The 18,068-nt window shown below is 42.8% G+C and overlaps 1 protein-coding gene and 1 long non-coding RNA gene across 2 annotated transcripts; one reads left to right on the forward strand and one right to left on the reverse strand.

Moving 5' to 3' along the window:
- The first annotated feature begins 139 nt into the window (after positions 1-139).
- On the forward strand, positions 140-7,073 carry LOC118939543. Its single transcript, XR_005036533.1, has 3 exons — positions 140-528; positions 1,214-1,384; positions 4,736-7,073. It is a non-coding gene; the product is annotated as an uncharacterized LOC118939543 (long non-coding RNA).
- A 1,103-nt stretch (positions 7,074-8,176) lies between these two features.
- Positions 8,177-16,277, reverse strand: slc52a3 (solute carrier family 52 member 3). Its single transcript, XM_021566165.2, has 4 exons — positions 15,891-16,277; positions 10,179-11,309; positions 9,834-9,957; positions 8,177-8,792 (listed from the first exon to the last, which is right to left on the reverse strand). The coding sequence occupies exons 2-4, from the start codon at positions 11,195-11,197 to the stop codon at positions 8,580-8,582; spliced, it is 1,356 nt and encodes a 451-aa protein (XP_021421840.2). The 5' UTR covers positions 11,198-11,309; positions 15,891-16,277; the 3' UTR covers positions 8,177-8,579.
- Between the last annotated feature and the right edge of the window lie 1,791 nt (positions 16,278-18,068).

The following is an 18,068-nucleotide window of genomic DNA, read 5'->3' on the forward strand; positions in this document are numbered from 1 at the left end:
TGCACATTCAGCTGCTCTACACATTGGAAATGGAGTAAATAATTAACCAACTGTAAGCACACCAGCTGAGACGTTTCACTGTAACCTATATAACCAAGGGACAGTGTGTTATCATATAATTTCTTTCATCCTAGCCAAATTTCCAAATCTGCTTACATGCGCTTCCCCTATCGAAGTGTTCGGCTACTTCCATTATGCACTATGCGCTAAATATACCACAGGTTAATATAGTCTACCAGTCTAACTGTCTATTCTGCCTTCTATCCACCATTCATAGTGAAAATAGTGGTAGGTGGTCGTTTGTCCAGATCGGCAATGGGCTAACTAGCAATCATACCACAACTAAAATCATTAAAAGCTGCAATTAAAAATCCACGAGAACAACGAGAAATAGCTGATAAGCAGCGAAGTGGCCAGGTACGTCATTGCGCATGAAAGAACATTGAAGACGTGAGACACGCAACTCAAAAAGCTCCCCCATTGATCTTGTTTAGGGACAATTAAATTATCTCGACTAGCCTACAACAAGTGAGTACAAAATTATCCTCTAGGCTGTAAATGGCAGTGAATAATGACATTTGAATAACAGTGCAAAAGTCCTGTGATTTGAACATGTAATTACATTTAGGTCAGTTGTGGGTCTACTCTCAACAATTTAGAAGTTCTAGAAAGGTATTGTAGCAAGTCAGTCTGGCTATAATTTTACTTCTGATACTGAGATGCGCTGTTTGTTGCAGATCATAATTCTCCCAAGTCGTTCTTTAATATTTTCTGTTTGTCGAGATTGACATAGTCTATTTGATTGTGGTGTTGAAAATACAAACCTTGATGTTGAAGTGCCCGAAGTTGGTATGCTTTGCTTATTGGTTGTATGGTGCATTGGCACCATACACCATACAAATGAATTGTCCCACCATTTGAGGGGACCAAAAGTATTGGGACAAATTCACTTATATGTACATTACTATTAAAGTAGTAAAAAGTTAAGTATTTGGACTCATATTCCTAGCATGCAATGACTACATCAAGCTTGTGACAGTAGAAACTTGAAAATATCCTAAAATTAAAGCTGACAGCCTGCACTTTAACCTCATAGTCATTGTATCATTTCAAATCCCAAACTATAGATTACAGAGCCAAAACAACAATACTTTTGGAGCTCACTGTAATTCTAAATATACCATCAAAATGTTGAAAATCTGATTTCCTCTAGCTGATCATTGTCTGCAGCTGGCTTTGATCGTAGTGTAATGACACAGGCAGAGAGCGTGAGTGGTCGAAGAACCACCAACCTTCTGGCCCGTAACCCTGTGTGACATCAAACTGTGCCACGACAAAAACATGCTGTAGTGGCAACGTCGATATCCACATTTATAAGCACAAGGTTGGTACAGTTATTGTTATTTGTGGTCTTAAACATTATTTTGAGCTAATTCAACGAGGGGGAGGGTGTGCACATTTAATTTACAGTGGGGGGGGGGGGGGGGGGGGGGGGGGTCATGTGAAGATGTTTTTTACCTTGGGAAGGGGGGTGTATTTGTTTTCGAACCGTCCCTAATATTACTATGATGGCCTGGTTGAGGACATATAATTCAGCAGACGAGTGGTTTGTTTACAGTACCAATGGAGCAGCAGATATTATGCAAATATGATATACAGCTATATCTGGCTGTCAGTTATCATACGTCATCTGTCTGTGATGCTTGTCCGTAAGACAAGCCCCTTGTCTCTGTTGGCTGCAAATATCAACCAAGGGGGTCTCCCCTTTATCCTCTCTTTTCTCCCCCTGCACTGGTAAACACAATAATAGCCGTGCTGTGTTCCTATGTGCTCCATGTTAACACTGTGGCTGTCAAAGGCCATCAATCCCCTTCAAAGGGTGACGGCTCTCTGAAGTGGTCTCTCTGTAGTGGCCATTTTCCACTTGACTGGCCCCACAGACAAAGGGCCTATAGCTCAGCCTTGGCCAGGCTTGGCAACTCCCAGCAGCTGTGCCAGACTGGTCAAGGGGGGTAGGGTGCTGTAGGGGAAGGGGGGGTCCATGCAACGAGAGAGCTCTCAGTGTTAAAGGGGGGTCAAAATCCCCATCATCATATGGGTATCCAAAAGGGGTATCCAATATTGTTGCCCCAAATTACTGGACCCATCAGAGTAGCTATCAATAACTCAATGCTTCTATTGTTGATTACCATAGATATAAAAACGAGTTTTACAGGGAATGGTCATAATGCTTATATAGCTAAATCTTAACCCATGATCATCACATCGCCGTGTGGGAAATGGTTAGCTAATTCTGCAGGTGGTCCACAGAAAGATGAAATGGTCCTAGATAATGGAAGCCGGTCACCATAATCCACAGGTCCTTTGACCCTTATGGGATCTCTCACTACATTACTGCTTGCAGTACAGTATGCTGCGTGGTACTGTCCATGGTCTCCAGAGTCCGCTGCTTTGTTGAGCACAGCCTGGCATGTCAACTGTGCCACTGCATCAATGCTAGCCTGGCTACTCATCCTGTACTCATTGATGTAGCACAGACTGCCAATGCCTCCTCACATAACTCGGAGCATTAGGAACAGAGATTTGTGTCCCAAGTGGGACCCTATTCACATAGCGCTCTGGTCAAAAGTAGTGCACTATTTAGGGAATAGGGTGCCATTTGGGACACATTTCAGGGAAGCTATACATTATAATGATATAATTTCTCTATGTCATCTCAAGGTTATGGGGCTGGCAGTCAGGTACCATGAACCAGTCAATTACCTTTGAATTGCACAGTACAATGCAAAGAAGCACTGTGAGGATTTTACTTTATATTCCTGTTATCTACCATTTGTACCTGTTTATGGTTACAAAATGAGAAAAACCTTTTCCCAAACAGTGATCATCAAAGTGCCGTAAGAATTTAACTACAGTCCAAATCACTGACATTTTAGTAAACATGCTTTCAGACAGACATCCATGAAGAATAGGTGAAACATTTGTCTATTTAGTTACTCACTCATGAGCGCTCTTCTATCAACTAGGTAAGTGTAGTAATTAGCTCACTACAACAGCGTAACAAGTTTTCCCCTCCTCCCTGCTGTGCATCTCTATCATTGGTCCCCACATATGGCACAGTCAGCCCCCAGAACAAAGGGTTCCCAGAGAGGGGGTTGGTGGGTGCATGCTGACCCCTGCAGAACCCCCTGCCACATTGACAAGCAGGAAGCATTTACATATGCTGACAGACTTGTCCCTTCCAAGAGTGGAGCGGTAGGCACTTCATTAAACCAACATCAATATCGTCTGATGGAAAAAGAAGAGCAGGCATGAGCACTGCTGTCTACAGGGAGAGAATATAGGGAAATGACAGAGGGCTGTAACGTTCAATCAAATTTTATGGGATAGCATTATTTAAATAGAAATTGATAGGAGATGGGGCGTACTTATTGAAGTACTAATGTCTGAATATTTCCTTGTGTGTCTGTCACTTGATTGTCTGCATGCATCAGCAATTGGTTTCCACAAGCTGTTCACCTGAATATCAGCTGCCAGCATTTGTCTCCATCTGGGCTTGCTCAAGCAAAAATGTCCCCATGCAAATTTCCCCCACATTCTGGATTTTGTTGATGTTTTGACAAAACAGCTTTATCATTTTACTAGTCTAATTATGCTACTTTTTAGCTGGTTAGTAAATTTGAGTATTAATGTTAATCATGAATTCTTAAATGACTGTTGTTTTATCAACTTTACAAAGGGGATAATGTAATTACAGTTACAGTGTCAGGCACAGGTGACACATCTGTGGATTCAGCAACTAGTCAGATATGATATTTATTTAGAGTGGTGGTTTAGAGTTCATTGTGTCATAACTCTCTGAATTCATCCTCTGATTCTGTTAATTAAAGAGGGTAAATTCCCTATTCAATTTGACGCACTGCTCATTTAGCTGGGAGCTGGGAGGGGAAGCGGCTGGGTAGGGTGGTGGTTCAGTGGGGTGTGGGTTCGTTTGGGTGTGAGGGTGGGGGTTCTTTATGGGTGTGAGGGTGGGGGTCCACACTGGGAGGTGTCGTCCCGACCAGATGGGCCTCTCAGTGGCGTAGTAAGTGGAGTCCTCGCATGGCAGAGGAGACTGCAGGATCTCACAGGACCAAGACAGGGAATCCAGGTGGCCGTAGCCCCTCCTGTCCAGCTGGAGAAGCGATGGGCCATCTGATGAAAATGATACACTTTTTTATTTTGCTGCTGATGCTTTGTGCTGCCTTGTCAATGCCTCGCCACAAAAGCCCAGGCCAATCAAGGAATTCAGCTAATGAAGCTAGCAGAAAACCTCTTAGTTGCACTGAGATATTCATGGTCGTTGTGAAGCAAAGCGGAACGACATTTGCATGCAAGATGCAGTGAATTGTGCGTAACAAGCTGTGTAATTCCCAAAACAAAAAAAGGAGCTTTTATATCAAATAAAAAAAGAAATACAGACAAATTCTGATTCATCTTCAACTTCATGTAATACTTTATCTTAAACTACCTTTACATTTTTCTTTTACATGATATAATCCACTAATGATAAAATAGCTCAGGCTTATTCATTGTCAACAATGTGAGTAAACCACTGCAGTGATTTCAGGAAAAGGCGGTTTCCTTTCCTCAAATCCAAGAGAGAAAGTCACATCTGCTCTTAGCCTGATCCTCAGCTGACCCAGAGGCAGGGTGGGGATAATCATTGCCCTCTTTCTTTTTTGTTTTTACTCAGTGCCGGGGTCAGCGGAGCTCCCAAGTGACCAGCGACAGGGCCAACAGCCAACTGACTGCCTACTCTACTCTGACCTCCCTTCATTAGTAACCCCTGTGCTTCTCCTCAGACCTGGGGCTGCTGGGGGGACCTATTTGTGGTCCTCCACTCGTCTGAGGGGAAGGGGATAGAGGGATAGAGACTGAAGGAACAACAGCTGCTGATGGGGACATCACGCTTCCCATGGAAGAGCAGCATCCTCCTGAGAGAAGGTGCTGTAATCTGCAGTAATCGAATTCTCAGACATACATGATAGCCACAGTATGTCTCGAAGCCACATTGTATGTGAGTGAACACATGACGTTGAACATATTGACACATGACGTTGTGTGATCTATATTGTATTTACAAAAACAATCAACAGTGCAAGTCACATGATGATCTTACACGGAAAGCTCTTGAAAACTTTCACAGACACACAAAAACATAGAGATATTAAAGCCGTTATACAAGCAGTGTTAAATGGACAAAGTGTACTTAAATGTATTTTGTGTTCAGAGAATCTGCTGGGGTGCCAGAGGAATGCAAAGAATTGTAGGCACTTTTTTCTGACACGGTATAGTGATGCCATCATGAGTTGCAATGGGAAACATTTACACACAGCAAAGAGCCCAGTTCACTAGTAGCAATACAAGGTGGCATCATCTGTCTGATGAAGAGTCTTGTGTCTGTTTAATAATTGATTTAAGAAGGTGTTATTTACTTAATTGACTTGATTTTGAGTGAATCTGGATTCTGTTTATTCCACATTTTTAACTTGGTTTAAAATAATCATACATGTATGAAAAAAGTCAACCATCCTAAATTGGTTTAGACATGATTCTTCTGCCCCCTGGCTGTGTATATAGAGAAATATAATGTCTCCTATTGCCATGGAAGTGTTGGTCTTAACCAATATATCCGTTAAACAATGTAAACTACGGTTTGGTGTCATTATTGCTTAAGCAATCTCTATTTGGCACAACATTTAAAAACGATGTAACTGAGAATCAAAATGGCATGCCCATACTTCAATATTTCACTATAACGCCTTGTGATCTTTGAGGACAGCCTTTTGCATTCCCTCGAATAGTCCAAATGTGGAATCTGTATCCTTGCCGTTATCAAGGACAGTAATGGTTTGAGAACACTCCAAAATTTGAAAGGCACATTACAGGCAACTCCTTTTTTTTCTATATGTACAAGTTAGGTCAACTATGCTGGTCTATGGAGTCCCTTGGGAGACCCAACTACTGAACCTGGACTCCCAAAGGGGCTGATCTCTATTCTGAGCTAGCCATTAAAATAATTAGGGTCCACAGATCTAAGTGAATATGAACAACCCTTTAACTCGAACAGAATATGAAAAATATGACTTTGGCATCCCGTAATCCGAACCATCACCATATACATGGAAGTTTGTTAACAGATTGTATTTAACACCAACGAAACGTTTTAAGATGACATTTTCCCCGACTGTTCACTGTGTCCCCTAAATCAGGTAGGCACATTCCTTCATAGGATGTGTGATTGCCCTGCAGTTAAATGCTTCTGGGTCAAAGTTACTCCATTTCAAAGTGCATGAATGTAAATATTCAATGCTTTGCATCTACTATGTTACTTAATGACTCAATAAATCAGAGACAATTACTGCTGGCAGGCACCACTGCCGGAAAAAAAGATGTTGGCTCTTATATGGCATTCACCTCACTCTCTCCCAATTCGCCAGTGGATACAGTTACTATTATTACTATTAAGTTATAACATTAGAATTATCAACAGTGAGAATGAATCTTTGTGCGTGACAAAGAACAATTGAGGCCTTGAAAAATATACGTGACTCTGTAAAGAATATTCTCAGCTAAAGCCAAACATACAAATAAACAATATATAATTAATAAGGAGTTGGTCCCACCTTTGCTCCTATAACAACCTCCACTGTTCTGGGAAGGCTTTCCACTAGATGTTGGAACATTGCTGCGGGGACTTGCTTCCAATCAGCCACAAGAGCATTAGTGTGGTTGGGCACTGGTGTTGGGTTATTGGGCCTGTCTCGCAGTCGGCGTTCCATTTCATCCCAAAGGTGTTTGATGGGGTTGAGGTCAAGGCTCTGTGCAGGCCAGTCAAGTTCTTCTTGACAAACCATTTCTGTATGGACCTCACTTTGTGCACAGGGGCATTGTCATGCTGAAACTGGAAAGGGCTTCCCCAAATTTTGCCATAAAGTTGGACACAGAATCGTCTAGAATGTCATTGTATGATGTAGCTTTAAGATTTCCCTTCACTGGAACTATAATGGGCCTGGCCCGATCCATGAAAAACAGCCCCAGACCATTATTCCTCCTCCACCAAACTTTACAGTTGACACTATGCATTGGGGCAGGTAGCGTTCTCCTGGCATCCGGCAAACCCAGATTTGTCAGTCAGACTGCCAGATGGTGAAGCGCGATTCATCAATCCAGAGAACGTGTTTCCACTGGTCCAGAGTCCTATGGCAGCAAGGTTTGCACAACTCCAGCTGACGCTTGCCATTGCACATGTTGATCTTAGGCTTGTGTGCGGCTGCTCGGCCATGGAAACCCATTTCATGAAGCTCCCGATGAACCCTTCTTGTGCTGACTTTGCTTCCAGAGGCAGTTTTAGAACTCGGTAGTGAGTGTTGCAACCGAGGACAGACGACTCTAGCGACTCCTTGTGGTGGGCCGGTCACCTGCAAGCTAACTTCACATACACTGCTGCCATCTAGTGGTGAAATTATCTAAGTTGCCCCTGGGCTGGAATTTATGGCCTTATGGCCTTTCTCTTGCATTTCAAAGTTGACGTTACAAAAAAATAAAAATGTTTTTTTTTGTATGATCTTTTACCAAATCTAATGTGTTATATTCTCCTACATTAATTTCACATTTCCACAAACGTCAAGTGTTTCCTTTCAAATGGTATCAAAAATGTGCATATCCTTGCTTCAGGTCCTGAGCTACCGGTAGTTTGATTTGGGTATGTCATTTTAGGAGATAATTGAAAAAAAAAAGGGTCCAATCCTTAAAAGGTCAAGGCATACCTGCTAATTGAAATGCATTCCAGGTGACTGCCTCATGAAGCTGGTTGAGAGAACGCCAAGAGTCTGCAAAGCTGTCATCAAGGCAAAGGGTGGCTACTTTGAAGAATCTGACTTTTATTTAACAATTTTTTGGTTACTATAGGATTTCTTATTTCATAGTTTTGATGTCTTCACTATTATTCTACAGTGTAGAAAATAGTAAAAAATGAAGAAAAACCCATGAATGAGTAGGTGTGTCTAAGCTTAACTATTAAATTATGTGAATGTGTGCATGTAGCCTACCCCAACAACCACATTTTAAAATGAATAAAGATTTTGTCCAACAACAACAACAAAAAGTCTACGACACAATAAAGATGAAAAGATTGAGGCTATTCACAGAAAGTATTTCAAAGGTGCTTGACCCACTTACTAGGGCAGGTATTTTAAACAATCATTGCTAACCTTGAGCGTGGGTTGTGAATCACACTTTATAAAACATTTTCAAATATTAATTGAGCAACATTTTGAAATGTTATATTTTAGTCCATTGATCCAGGTGGATTTCTCTCTCAGAAGAGAGTGCCCTTGAAGGCATGTTCAGAGTCCAATCTCTAATCTTGTCCAGTCATTGTTCATTCCCCACATTATTCACACACCACCCCAGTTGGTATAAGTACTAGCAGGTACTAGTGTCCTTTCCTGGGAGTGTTCTATGAGATGGGCCATTCTGGCATGGACAAGGCTACTTACCCGTGGTTATGTTAGTGTTTTAGGAATAGGTCACCATCATAAAGGGCACTTGGTGTTACAGAAGTCTCCTGACTGAAACAGGTTGTAGACATTTACCAGTGGGAACATGATGGCAGAGCCCAGCAGAGAGCCTGTCTGTGCCGCTGCTCCACACCACACCAGGGCGCTGTGGCTCTCATCTCTGAAGATGACGCCCACCATCACCTTGACATAAGACAGTATCCCTGTGAAGAAGACCCACGACAGCACCTGAGGGTTTCAAGGTAACATTATCAGCAATGTTCCCTCAAATTTTTTTCATCACTAAGCAAATTTCAGGTCTGCTGAAATTTCTGTGTAACTTCCAGCACACATTTACTGTGAACACCGCTTTAAGTTGATGTTGTACAAACAGTCCAGATCAAAGGGAATGGCACAGATCCATATATGGCAATTGTCAATTTGCATACAGCCCTACTTCAGCTCTGATTGGTTATGGCGCACCGGTCTGTGTAGAGTACATGCCTGAGTCCTGCCTGGCAATGCAATAGAATCCTAACTCTACAACAAAATCTCTTGCATAGTTCGTTTTGTTTCGGTATGTTGCAGTTGAAGCTCACATCCACTACAAAACTATGGTTTTTGCCTACGGAGCAGCAAGAGGAACTACCCCCCCCTAACTTCAGGCTCTGCTCAAACCCTACACCCAAACCCGAGCATTACGTTCTGCCACCTACAGGACGGCAGCTCCCGCTCATCCCAGTCAAAGCTCTTCTCTGTCCTGGCACCCCAAAGGTGGAACCAGTTACCCCCCTGAAGCTAGGACAGCAGAGTCCCTGCCCATTTTATGAAAACATCTGAAACCATACCTCTTCAAAGAGTATCTTAAATAATCCCACATCAGCTCCCCCAAACAAAAACAAGTGCCTTTTATGAACTAATACTCGCACTTGACTTCTACCCTCCTGCTTGCACTGACTTTGCTGATAGCTACTTTATTGAGGAAAAATGGACTTACTATGACTGAGATATGTGGTTGTCCCACCTAGCTATCTTAAGATAAGTCTCTCTGGATAAAAGCGTCTGCTAAATTACTAAATTGTAAATGTTATCTCGGTATAGCTATTGTAGATCATTGGTATTCCAGAAAATAATAGGTGATAGCATCTTCCAAACATGACAGCAACAACTTTGTCACTATTCCTTTTCTGCAATAACAAGGATCAATGAACTGACAGAGAGCCAACCCTTTCTTAGAAAGTGTCCCTGGACTGAGACCTACAGTATCTCTACAGGTGGTGTGTTACTCACTATGATGGCTTCTCCTAGTGCGGAGCCTTGTAGTAGTGGACATGGACTCATGGTGGCCATTGCCATGTTGTATCCTCCAAAGACTGATCCAATGAGACACAGTACACCCAGGAGCACTAGTGACCTAAACAGAGACTCAGAACAGGAACTGGTTAAGTACCTGTATCTGAAGAAAATACATTCTAGATAACCACAGAGATAGTGAGGGAAAGCTGAATTACTTTATCATATACTAGTATATGCCATATTTGTTTTACCTTAGCATGCTGTAAAATGTGTCAACCTTTAACAGTGGAAAGCTATTTCAACCATAATAATCCATTTAGAGAGTTACTGAGGTTTTACCTTTTAGGAAAAAACATGGCGACTATACAGGCCACTGGGTTGGCACAGGATGCCAGAGCAGCCGACAGGTGATATGCCAGGTTACCGTAGGGCATACAGGAGTATGTCTGCACCGAGGTCAAGAGGCCGTTAGTCGCCCCATTCACCCAGACCACCATGAAATAGATAAAAGTTAACTGAAAAACAGAGTGGCCTGATTTAGCCAGCTGTGGCCTGTCCTGACCTGATTCCTCACTGTGGCATTTTGGGTTTGAGTTCTCCCCTTCAGTCACTGCTCCATGGTTGTCTAGTCCGGAGCAGACTGACGCCACTGTGTCAGTGTCTGGAACCAAGTTCTCTGTGGACAGTTCAAAGGTACGTGGGAGCCTGTTTAGTGCAGAGAATGCTGCCAGGCTGATGCACATCATGGCCGCCAGGAAGAAGAAAAACACCTCGGTGGAGAAGTTGGGCGGTAGAAACTGGGTCTGGACAATGTACATATCCTCTTCAGTGAGGTTACCAGAGGACTGAGTGGCATTCACACACTTGGCCATGCCGACGCCCTGGCCGAGAGCCACCAGACCAGGGATAAAGCCACTCAGGCCTTCTCCAATGAAGTAGGTGGTGATGTAGTGGGCTGGCAGCTGCATCATGAAGGGCAGGAAGGTGACAGAGGAGGTGCAGTCCACCAAGGCCAGGAAGAAGGTGAGGATAAAGAAGGCTGTGCTCCGAGATGCCGCCGCCACCACTGTGGTCTCATCCCAGGAGAACGCCAGAAGTATACAGGCCAGGACACCTATGGACAACACACAGTAGATGGCAGCTCTCTCCTTCAGACGGCCCGGACACAGCTTGTGCATGAGAGTGACCAGCAGAGGCCCCAGGTTGGCGAACTGGATGATAACGGTCAGGTAAGATGGTAGTTCCCAGCCCTCGGGGAGAGTGTTAACGATGAGGGGGAGCTCCACCCACAGGCCATTGACAGCCACCCAGGAGCCCAGGCCGAAGCAGCAGGCCAGCACATGGATCCGCAAAGACATGGCTGTATTGTTGCTGGTCCCAGTCAGGTCAGGTGAGGTAGTCTTCTGGAGGAATTTCTGATCTGAAGTGAAGATCTCTCTGAACAGTTTCAACCCGGCCAGCCTTCAGAGCCTAGAAAGAGAGGAAATATCGAGATACCAGTAATACTGAAAGACATTGCTGCTAAAACGATCAAATTACAGTGGGGGAAAAAAGTATTTAGTCAGCCACCAATTGTGCAAGTTCTCCCACTTAAAAATATGAGAGAGGCCTGTAATCTTCATCATAGGTACACTTCAACTATGACAGACAAAATGAAAAAAAAAATCCAGAAAATCACATTGTAGGATTTTTTATGAATTTATTTGCAAATTATGGTGTAAAATAAGTATTTGGTCACCTACAAACAAGCAAGATTTCTGGCTCTCACAGACCTGTAACTTATTCTTTAAGAGGCTCCTCTGTCCTCCACTCGTTACCTGTATTAATGGCACCTGTTTGAGCTTGTTATCAGTATAAAAGACACCTGTCCACAACCTCAAACAGTCACACTCCAAACTCCACTATGGCCAAGACCAAAGAGCTGTCAAAGGACACCAGAAACAACATTGTAGACCTGCACCAGGCTGGGAAGACTGAATCTGCAATAGGTAAGCAGCTTGGTTTGAAGAAATCAACTGTGGGAGCAATTATTAGGAAATGGAAGACATACAAGACCACTGATAATCTCCCTCGATCTGGGGCTCCATGCAAGATCTCACCCCGTGGGGTCAAAATGATCACAAGAACGGTGAGCAAAAAGGGACCAGGACGACTGATCCGTGTAAAGGAAAGAATGAATGGGGCCATGTATCGTGAGATTTTGAGTGAAAACCTCCTTTCATCAGCAAGGGCATTGAAGATGAAACGTGGCTGGGTCTTTCAGCATGACAATGATCCCAAACACACAGCCCGAGCATTGAAGGAGTGGCTTCGTAAGAAGCATTTCAAGGTCCTGGAGTGGCCTAGCCAGTGTCCAGATCTCAACCTCATAGAAAATCTTTGGAGGGAGTTGAAAGTCCATGTTGCCCAGCAACAGCCCCAAAACATCACTGCTCTAGAGGAGATCTACATGGAGGAATGGGCCAAAATACCAGCAACAGTGTGTGAAAACCTTGTGAAGACTTACAGAAAACGTTTTACCTCTGTCATTGCCAACAAAGGGTATATAACAAAGTATTGAGATAAACTTTTGTTATTGACCAAATACTTATTTTCCACCATAATTTGCAAATAAATTCATTAAAAATCCTACAATGTGATTTTCTGGATTTTTTCCTTCTCATTTTGTCTGTCATAGTTGAAGTGTACCTATGATGAAAATTACAGGCCTCTCGCATCTTTTTAAGTGGGAGAACTTGCACAATTGGTGGCTGACTAAATACTTTTTTGCCCCACTGTAGATTAAGGATCAAATGACTAGGACAATAATTATGTGAGTAAAAGTATTAATGTCAGTACTGTAGTACCAAATCTCTCTGAAAGGATCTATCAACTGGTAGGCATTGACCTATAGCCTGAATCATCAATAATGATTAACCAAGAGCAAATATCACATTGTTATTGTGGGCTTACCAAATTTGTTCTTAGTTACTGAAAGTGCATTCCTATTGTCATTGGAATTTGGTCTTTAACTTTTAACCAAACAGCTGTTTACTGTGCTATTTTACACTGTAACTTTAGTCATACAGGGTGAAGCAACCTGTTATAAGCAGATCTAGTTAAACTGATGCTCTCGGCTGTGTTTAGACAGGTAGCCCAATGCTGATCTTTTAATTCACCAAATTAGTATTTTGACCAATCAGATGAGCTCTGAGAAATATCTAATGTGAAAATATCTGATGTGATTGGTCAAAAGACCAATTAGTGGAAAAAATATCATAATTGGGCAGCCTGTGTAAAGCAGCCTCTGTGTGCCCTATATTTTATGCACGGGGTGTTGCTCAAGGGTGCAAATGTCACACTTCACACTTTGAAATTACTGGTTTAGTTATTTAGTTACACTGATTACCTCAAAGTCAAGAACATCTACCTAACTGTGGAGCTGGAGTAGTGATTATCAGATGTATTGTATTTTAAATGAATACACAGATGAGACCATTGAGGAGACCATGAAACATTGAGACAATACTAGCAATATAACAGATAAGTATTTCAGTCTACTCTACACAGTCGCATGTCAACCAGCTGAAGTAATTTTCACTTCCCTAACACATGGTCTAGAAATACAACATGCCACAAGGCAGTGGGGGCCAGCCTGGCCAGCCAGATGCCTGATGACCACCTAGATCACACAGGACACACAATTCAACTCGTGACACTGACACTCCAAACCGTGAACTGGCTCAAGCTGCTGAACATCACATGCTGTTCCCAAAGTGGCAAATGTTTCATTGTTGAACTAGAAATTATATCCGTTTCATATCAACCATTGTCTGTTAAGATGCATCTATACGTAATTCAGAATGATTATATACAGTGCCTTGCGAAAGTATTCGGCCCCCTTGAACTTTGGGACCTTTTGCCACATTTCAGGCTTCAAACATAAAGATATAAAACTCTATTTTTTTTGTGAAGAATCAACAACAAGTGGGACACAATCATGAAGTGGAACGACATTTATTGGATATTTCAAACTTTTTTAACAAATCAAAAACTGAAAAATTGGGCGTGCAAAATTATTCAGCCCCTTTACTTGCAGCAAACTCTCTCCAGAAGTTCAGTGAGGATCTCTGAATGATCCAATGTTGACCTAAATTACTAATGATGATAAATACAATCCACCTGTGTGTAATCAAGTCTCCGTATAAATGCACCTGCACTGTGATAGTCTCAGAGGTCTGTTAAAAGCGCAGAGAGCATCATGAAGAACAAGGAACACACCAGGCAGGTCCGAGATACTGTTGTGAAGAAGTTTAAAGCCGGATTTGGATACAAAACGATTTCCCAAGCTTTAAACATCCCAAGGAGCACTGTGCAAGCGATAATATTGAAATGAAAGGAGTATCAGACCACTGCAAATCTACCAAGACCTGGCCGTCCCTCTAAACTTTCAGCTCATACAAGGAGAAGACTGATCAGAGATGCAGCCAATAAGCCCATGAGCACTCTGGATGAACTGCAGAGATCTACAGCTGAGGTGGGAGACTCTGTCCATAGGACAACAATCAGTCATATATTGCACAAATCTGGCCTTTATGGAAGAGTGGCAAGAAAGCCATTTCTTAAAGATATCCATAAAAAGTGTCGTTTAAAGTTTGCCACAAGCCACCTGGGAGACACACCAAACATGTGGAAGAAGGTGCTCTGGTCAGATGAAACCAAAATTGAACTTTTTGGCAACAATGCACAACGTTATGTTTGGCGTAAAAGCAACACAGCTGAACACACCATCCCCACTGTCAAACATGGTGGTGGCAGCATCATGGTTTGGGCCTGCTTTTCTTCAGCAGGGACAGGGAAGATGGTTAAAATTGATGGCAATGGATGGAGCCAAATACAGGACCATTCTGGAAGAAAACCTGATGGAGTCTGCAAAAGACCTGAGACTGGGACGGAGATTTGTCTTCCAACAAGACAATGATCCAAAACATAAAGCAAAATCTACAATGGAATGGTTCAAAAATAAACATATCCAGGTGTTAGAATGGCCAAGTCAAAGTCCAGACCTGAATCCAATCGAGAATCTGTGGAAAGAACTGAAAACTGCTGTTCACAAATGCTCTCCATCCAACCTCACTGAGTTCGAGCTGTTTTGCAAGGAGGAATGGGAAAAAATGTCAGTCTCTCGATGTGCAAAACTGATAGAGACATACCCCAAGCGACTTACAGCTGTAATCGCAGCAAAAGGTGGCGCTACAAAGTATTAACTTAAGGGGGCTGAATAATTTTGCACGTCCAATTTTTCAGTTTTTGATTTGTTAAAAAATTTTGAAATATCCAATAAATGTTGTTCCACTTCATGATTGTGTCCCACTTGTTGTTGATTCTTCACAAAAAAAATACAGTTTTATATCTTTATGTTTGAAGCCTGAAATGTGGCAAAAGGTCGCAAAGTTCAAGGGGGCTGAATACTTTCGCAAGGCACTGTATTCTTGAGACTCATAAGCATAATTTGCACCATGCTATTCTTGGTTGTGGCTTCTCAGCCACTGGTGCTATTAGCCTTTGCATTTTCACATGACCACCTATACCCAAAACTCTGTATTAAAACGTTTACTTCGACCGGATCCTGGAACTCAAGTCTCTCCTTTTACCTTTACAAAGTCAACTTTGCTACTGCACAATTCAGTCTACACGGCTCGTTTCCTATCTCTCCTAGTGAAAAAATCAGACAGGCGTTTAGCTTTTACACCATTTCATGATATTGGGCCTAACAAATTAGACAATGTCAGAGCCAATACCATCACATTCTGTGTATCATCCTGGCTAACAAAGCCCAGATGTGTTACAGTAATTTACACAAAGAATATTTTAAAGTGAAGGGAGTGCAAGAACCTTAACTTCATATTGATCACTATTATTCTTGTCAGAGGAATAGATCTTCAGAATCTACCTGAAAAAGGCCTCCTTTACAATATATGAAATTGATACACTTAAGCTTTCATTTTTGTTCCATTGCTTGACTTTTTTTAACAACTCATAGGAATCAAGAAGATTAAAACTTGTACTCACAGGTTTCTTGAGCCACTGGGTGGATGCCCTATTGAGGAATCCAACTTCCTCCCTCTCATCCCATATATAGAGCTTTTTTGGGACAATGTGACCGGCTTCCTCTCTCCTTCACACGCAGGCTGGAGGATAAACTAGGAAACTACTGCCTTGTGGGTAGTTCAGAGTCCAGTCCAGCAGTCAGCTCCACCGTGTTAGATTAAACTCAACTGTGTCCTTTTTAAGTCTGTGCAACAGTCATAAAGTCAGACATAGTAGAGATGGGACGTCCCATTCCTCCGCCTGCCCGGCCGCGTGAGACTAATGGGAGATCTAAGGTCCATTTTCTCATTCCACAATTATAGTGCATTTGGGAAAGTATTCTGACCCCTTCACTTTTTCCACATTTTGTTACATTACAGCCTTATTCTAAAATTGATTCAATAGTTGTTTTACCCCCTCATCAATCTACACACAATACCCCATAATGACAAAGCAAAACAGGTATACATATATACATTTAACCAAATGTGTTACAAATAAAAAACAGAAATGTTACATTTACATTCGTAAGTATTCAGACCCTTTACTCAGTACTTTGTTGAAGCACTTTAGGCAGCAATTACAGCCTTCTTGGGTATGACGCTACAAGACTGGAACACCTGTATTTGGGAAGTTTCTCCCATCCTCTCAAGCCCTGTCAGGTTGGATGGGGAGAACGCTGCACAGCTATTTCCAATTCTCTCCAGAGATATTAGATCGGGTTCAAGTCCTGGCTCTGGCTGGGCTCCTCTTGCAGGGCCAATTACGGGCTCTCGCTTCTGGACATTCAGAGACTTGACCTGAAGCCACTCCTGCATTGTCTAGGCTGTGTGCTCAGGATCATTGTCCTGTTGGAAGGTGAACCTTCGCCCCAGGCTGGGGTACTGAGCGAGCTGGAGCAGGTTTTCATCAAGGATCTCGCTGTATTTCGCTCCGTTCATCTTTCCCTCAATCCTGACTAGTCTCCAAGTCCCTGCCGCTGAAAAAATCCCCACAGCATGATGCTGCCACCACCAAGCTTCAATGTAGGGATGGTATTGGCCAGGCGATGAGTGGTGCCTGGTTTCCTCCAGACGTGACCGTGACACTTGGCATTCACGCCAAAGAGTTCAATCTTGGTTTCAGAGCCCTTTAGGTGCCTTTTGGCAAACTCCAAGAGGGCTGTCATGTGCCTTTTACTGAGGAGTGGCTTCCGTCTGGTCACTCTACCATGAAGGCCTGATTGGTGGAGTGCTGCAGAGATGATTGTTCTTCTAGAAGGTTATCCCATCTCCACAGAGGAACTCTGTAGCTCTGTCACAGTGATCATTGGGTTCTTGGTCATCTCCTTGAACAAGGCCCTTCTCCCTCGATCGCTCAGTTTGGCCGGGCAGCCAGCTCTAGGAAGTCTTGACGGTTCCAAATTTCTTCCATTTAAGAATGATGGAGGCCACTGTGTTCTTGGGGACCTTCAATGCTGCAGAAATGTTCTGGTACCCTTCCCCAGATCTGAGTCTCGACACAATCCTGTCTCGGAGCTCAACGGACAATTCCTTCGACCTCATGGCTTGGTTTTTTCTCTGACATACACTTCTTCTTTGGTATAATGGCGTTCATAACAATTATATGTGCATTCTACCACCTAATGTACAGGTGGGTAATGAGGATCCAAAAAGGGAAAAATATACAAGGTAAAAAATACATTCCAAACAAACCATCAGTAATGAAATGTTAAACTAAATCAGCCTGCTTCTCTGTTTTAATCAGGTCCTCACACAGGCTCAGAAGGATCCTGAGGGCGGGACATTTCCTGACGACAGTAGTCCTTGCAGTGCTTCTGCTGTTAAGTCTTGGAGGCCCAAAACTCTCGGCTGCAGATATAATGATGTCCATCTTCTTGGACACTTGTGCAGTACAATTAAAAACTGTGGCTATAAATGCTACAAAATCCACCATCTTCACAATAAGTGTATCCAGATCACTTGAGTGACGTATAACATTTATAACTGGTTGTGGTCCATCCACCGCCATATGTTCTTCAGAACTGTGGCCTCTTGCCCCTTTCAACGCTCTTCACCGCCTTCACAGAGGAGATTTTGCTGTACAGCCCTGATGTTTGATCCCTCAACCTCTTTCACCATAACAGGGCTCTCAGGGAATTTGGAAATATGATCCTCACCA

The sequence above is a fragment of the Oncorhynchus mykiss genome, chromosome 16 (genome assembly GCF_013265735.2).
Source record: "Oncorhynchus mykiss isolate Arlee chromosome 16, USDA_OmykA_1.1, whole genome shotgun sequence".
NCBI lineage: Eukaryota > Metazoa > Chordata > Actinopteri > Salmoniformes > Salmonidae > Oncorhynchus > Oncorhynchus mykiss.

Coding starts and splice junctions, on each gene's coding strand:
- slc52a3 (XM_021566165.2), bottom strand. CDS start 11,197: ATGTCTTTGCGGATCCATGTGCTGGCCTGCTGCTTCGGCCTGGGCTCC. Junction 9,958..10,178: donor GCCATGTTTTTTCCTAAAAG/GTAAAACCTCAG, acceptor GTCTCTGTTTAG/GTCACTAGTGCTCCTGGGTG. Junction 8,793..9,833: donor CACTAGGAGAAGCCATCATA/GTGAGTAACACA, acceptor TGAAACCCTCAG/GTGCTGTCGTGGGTCTTCTT.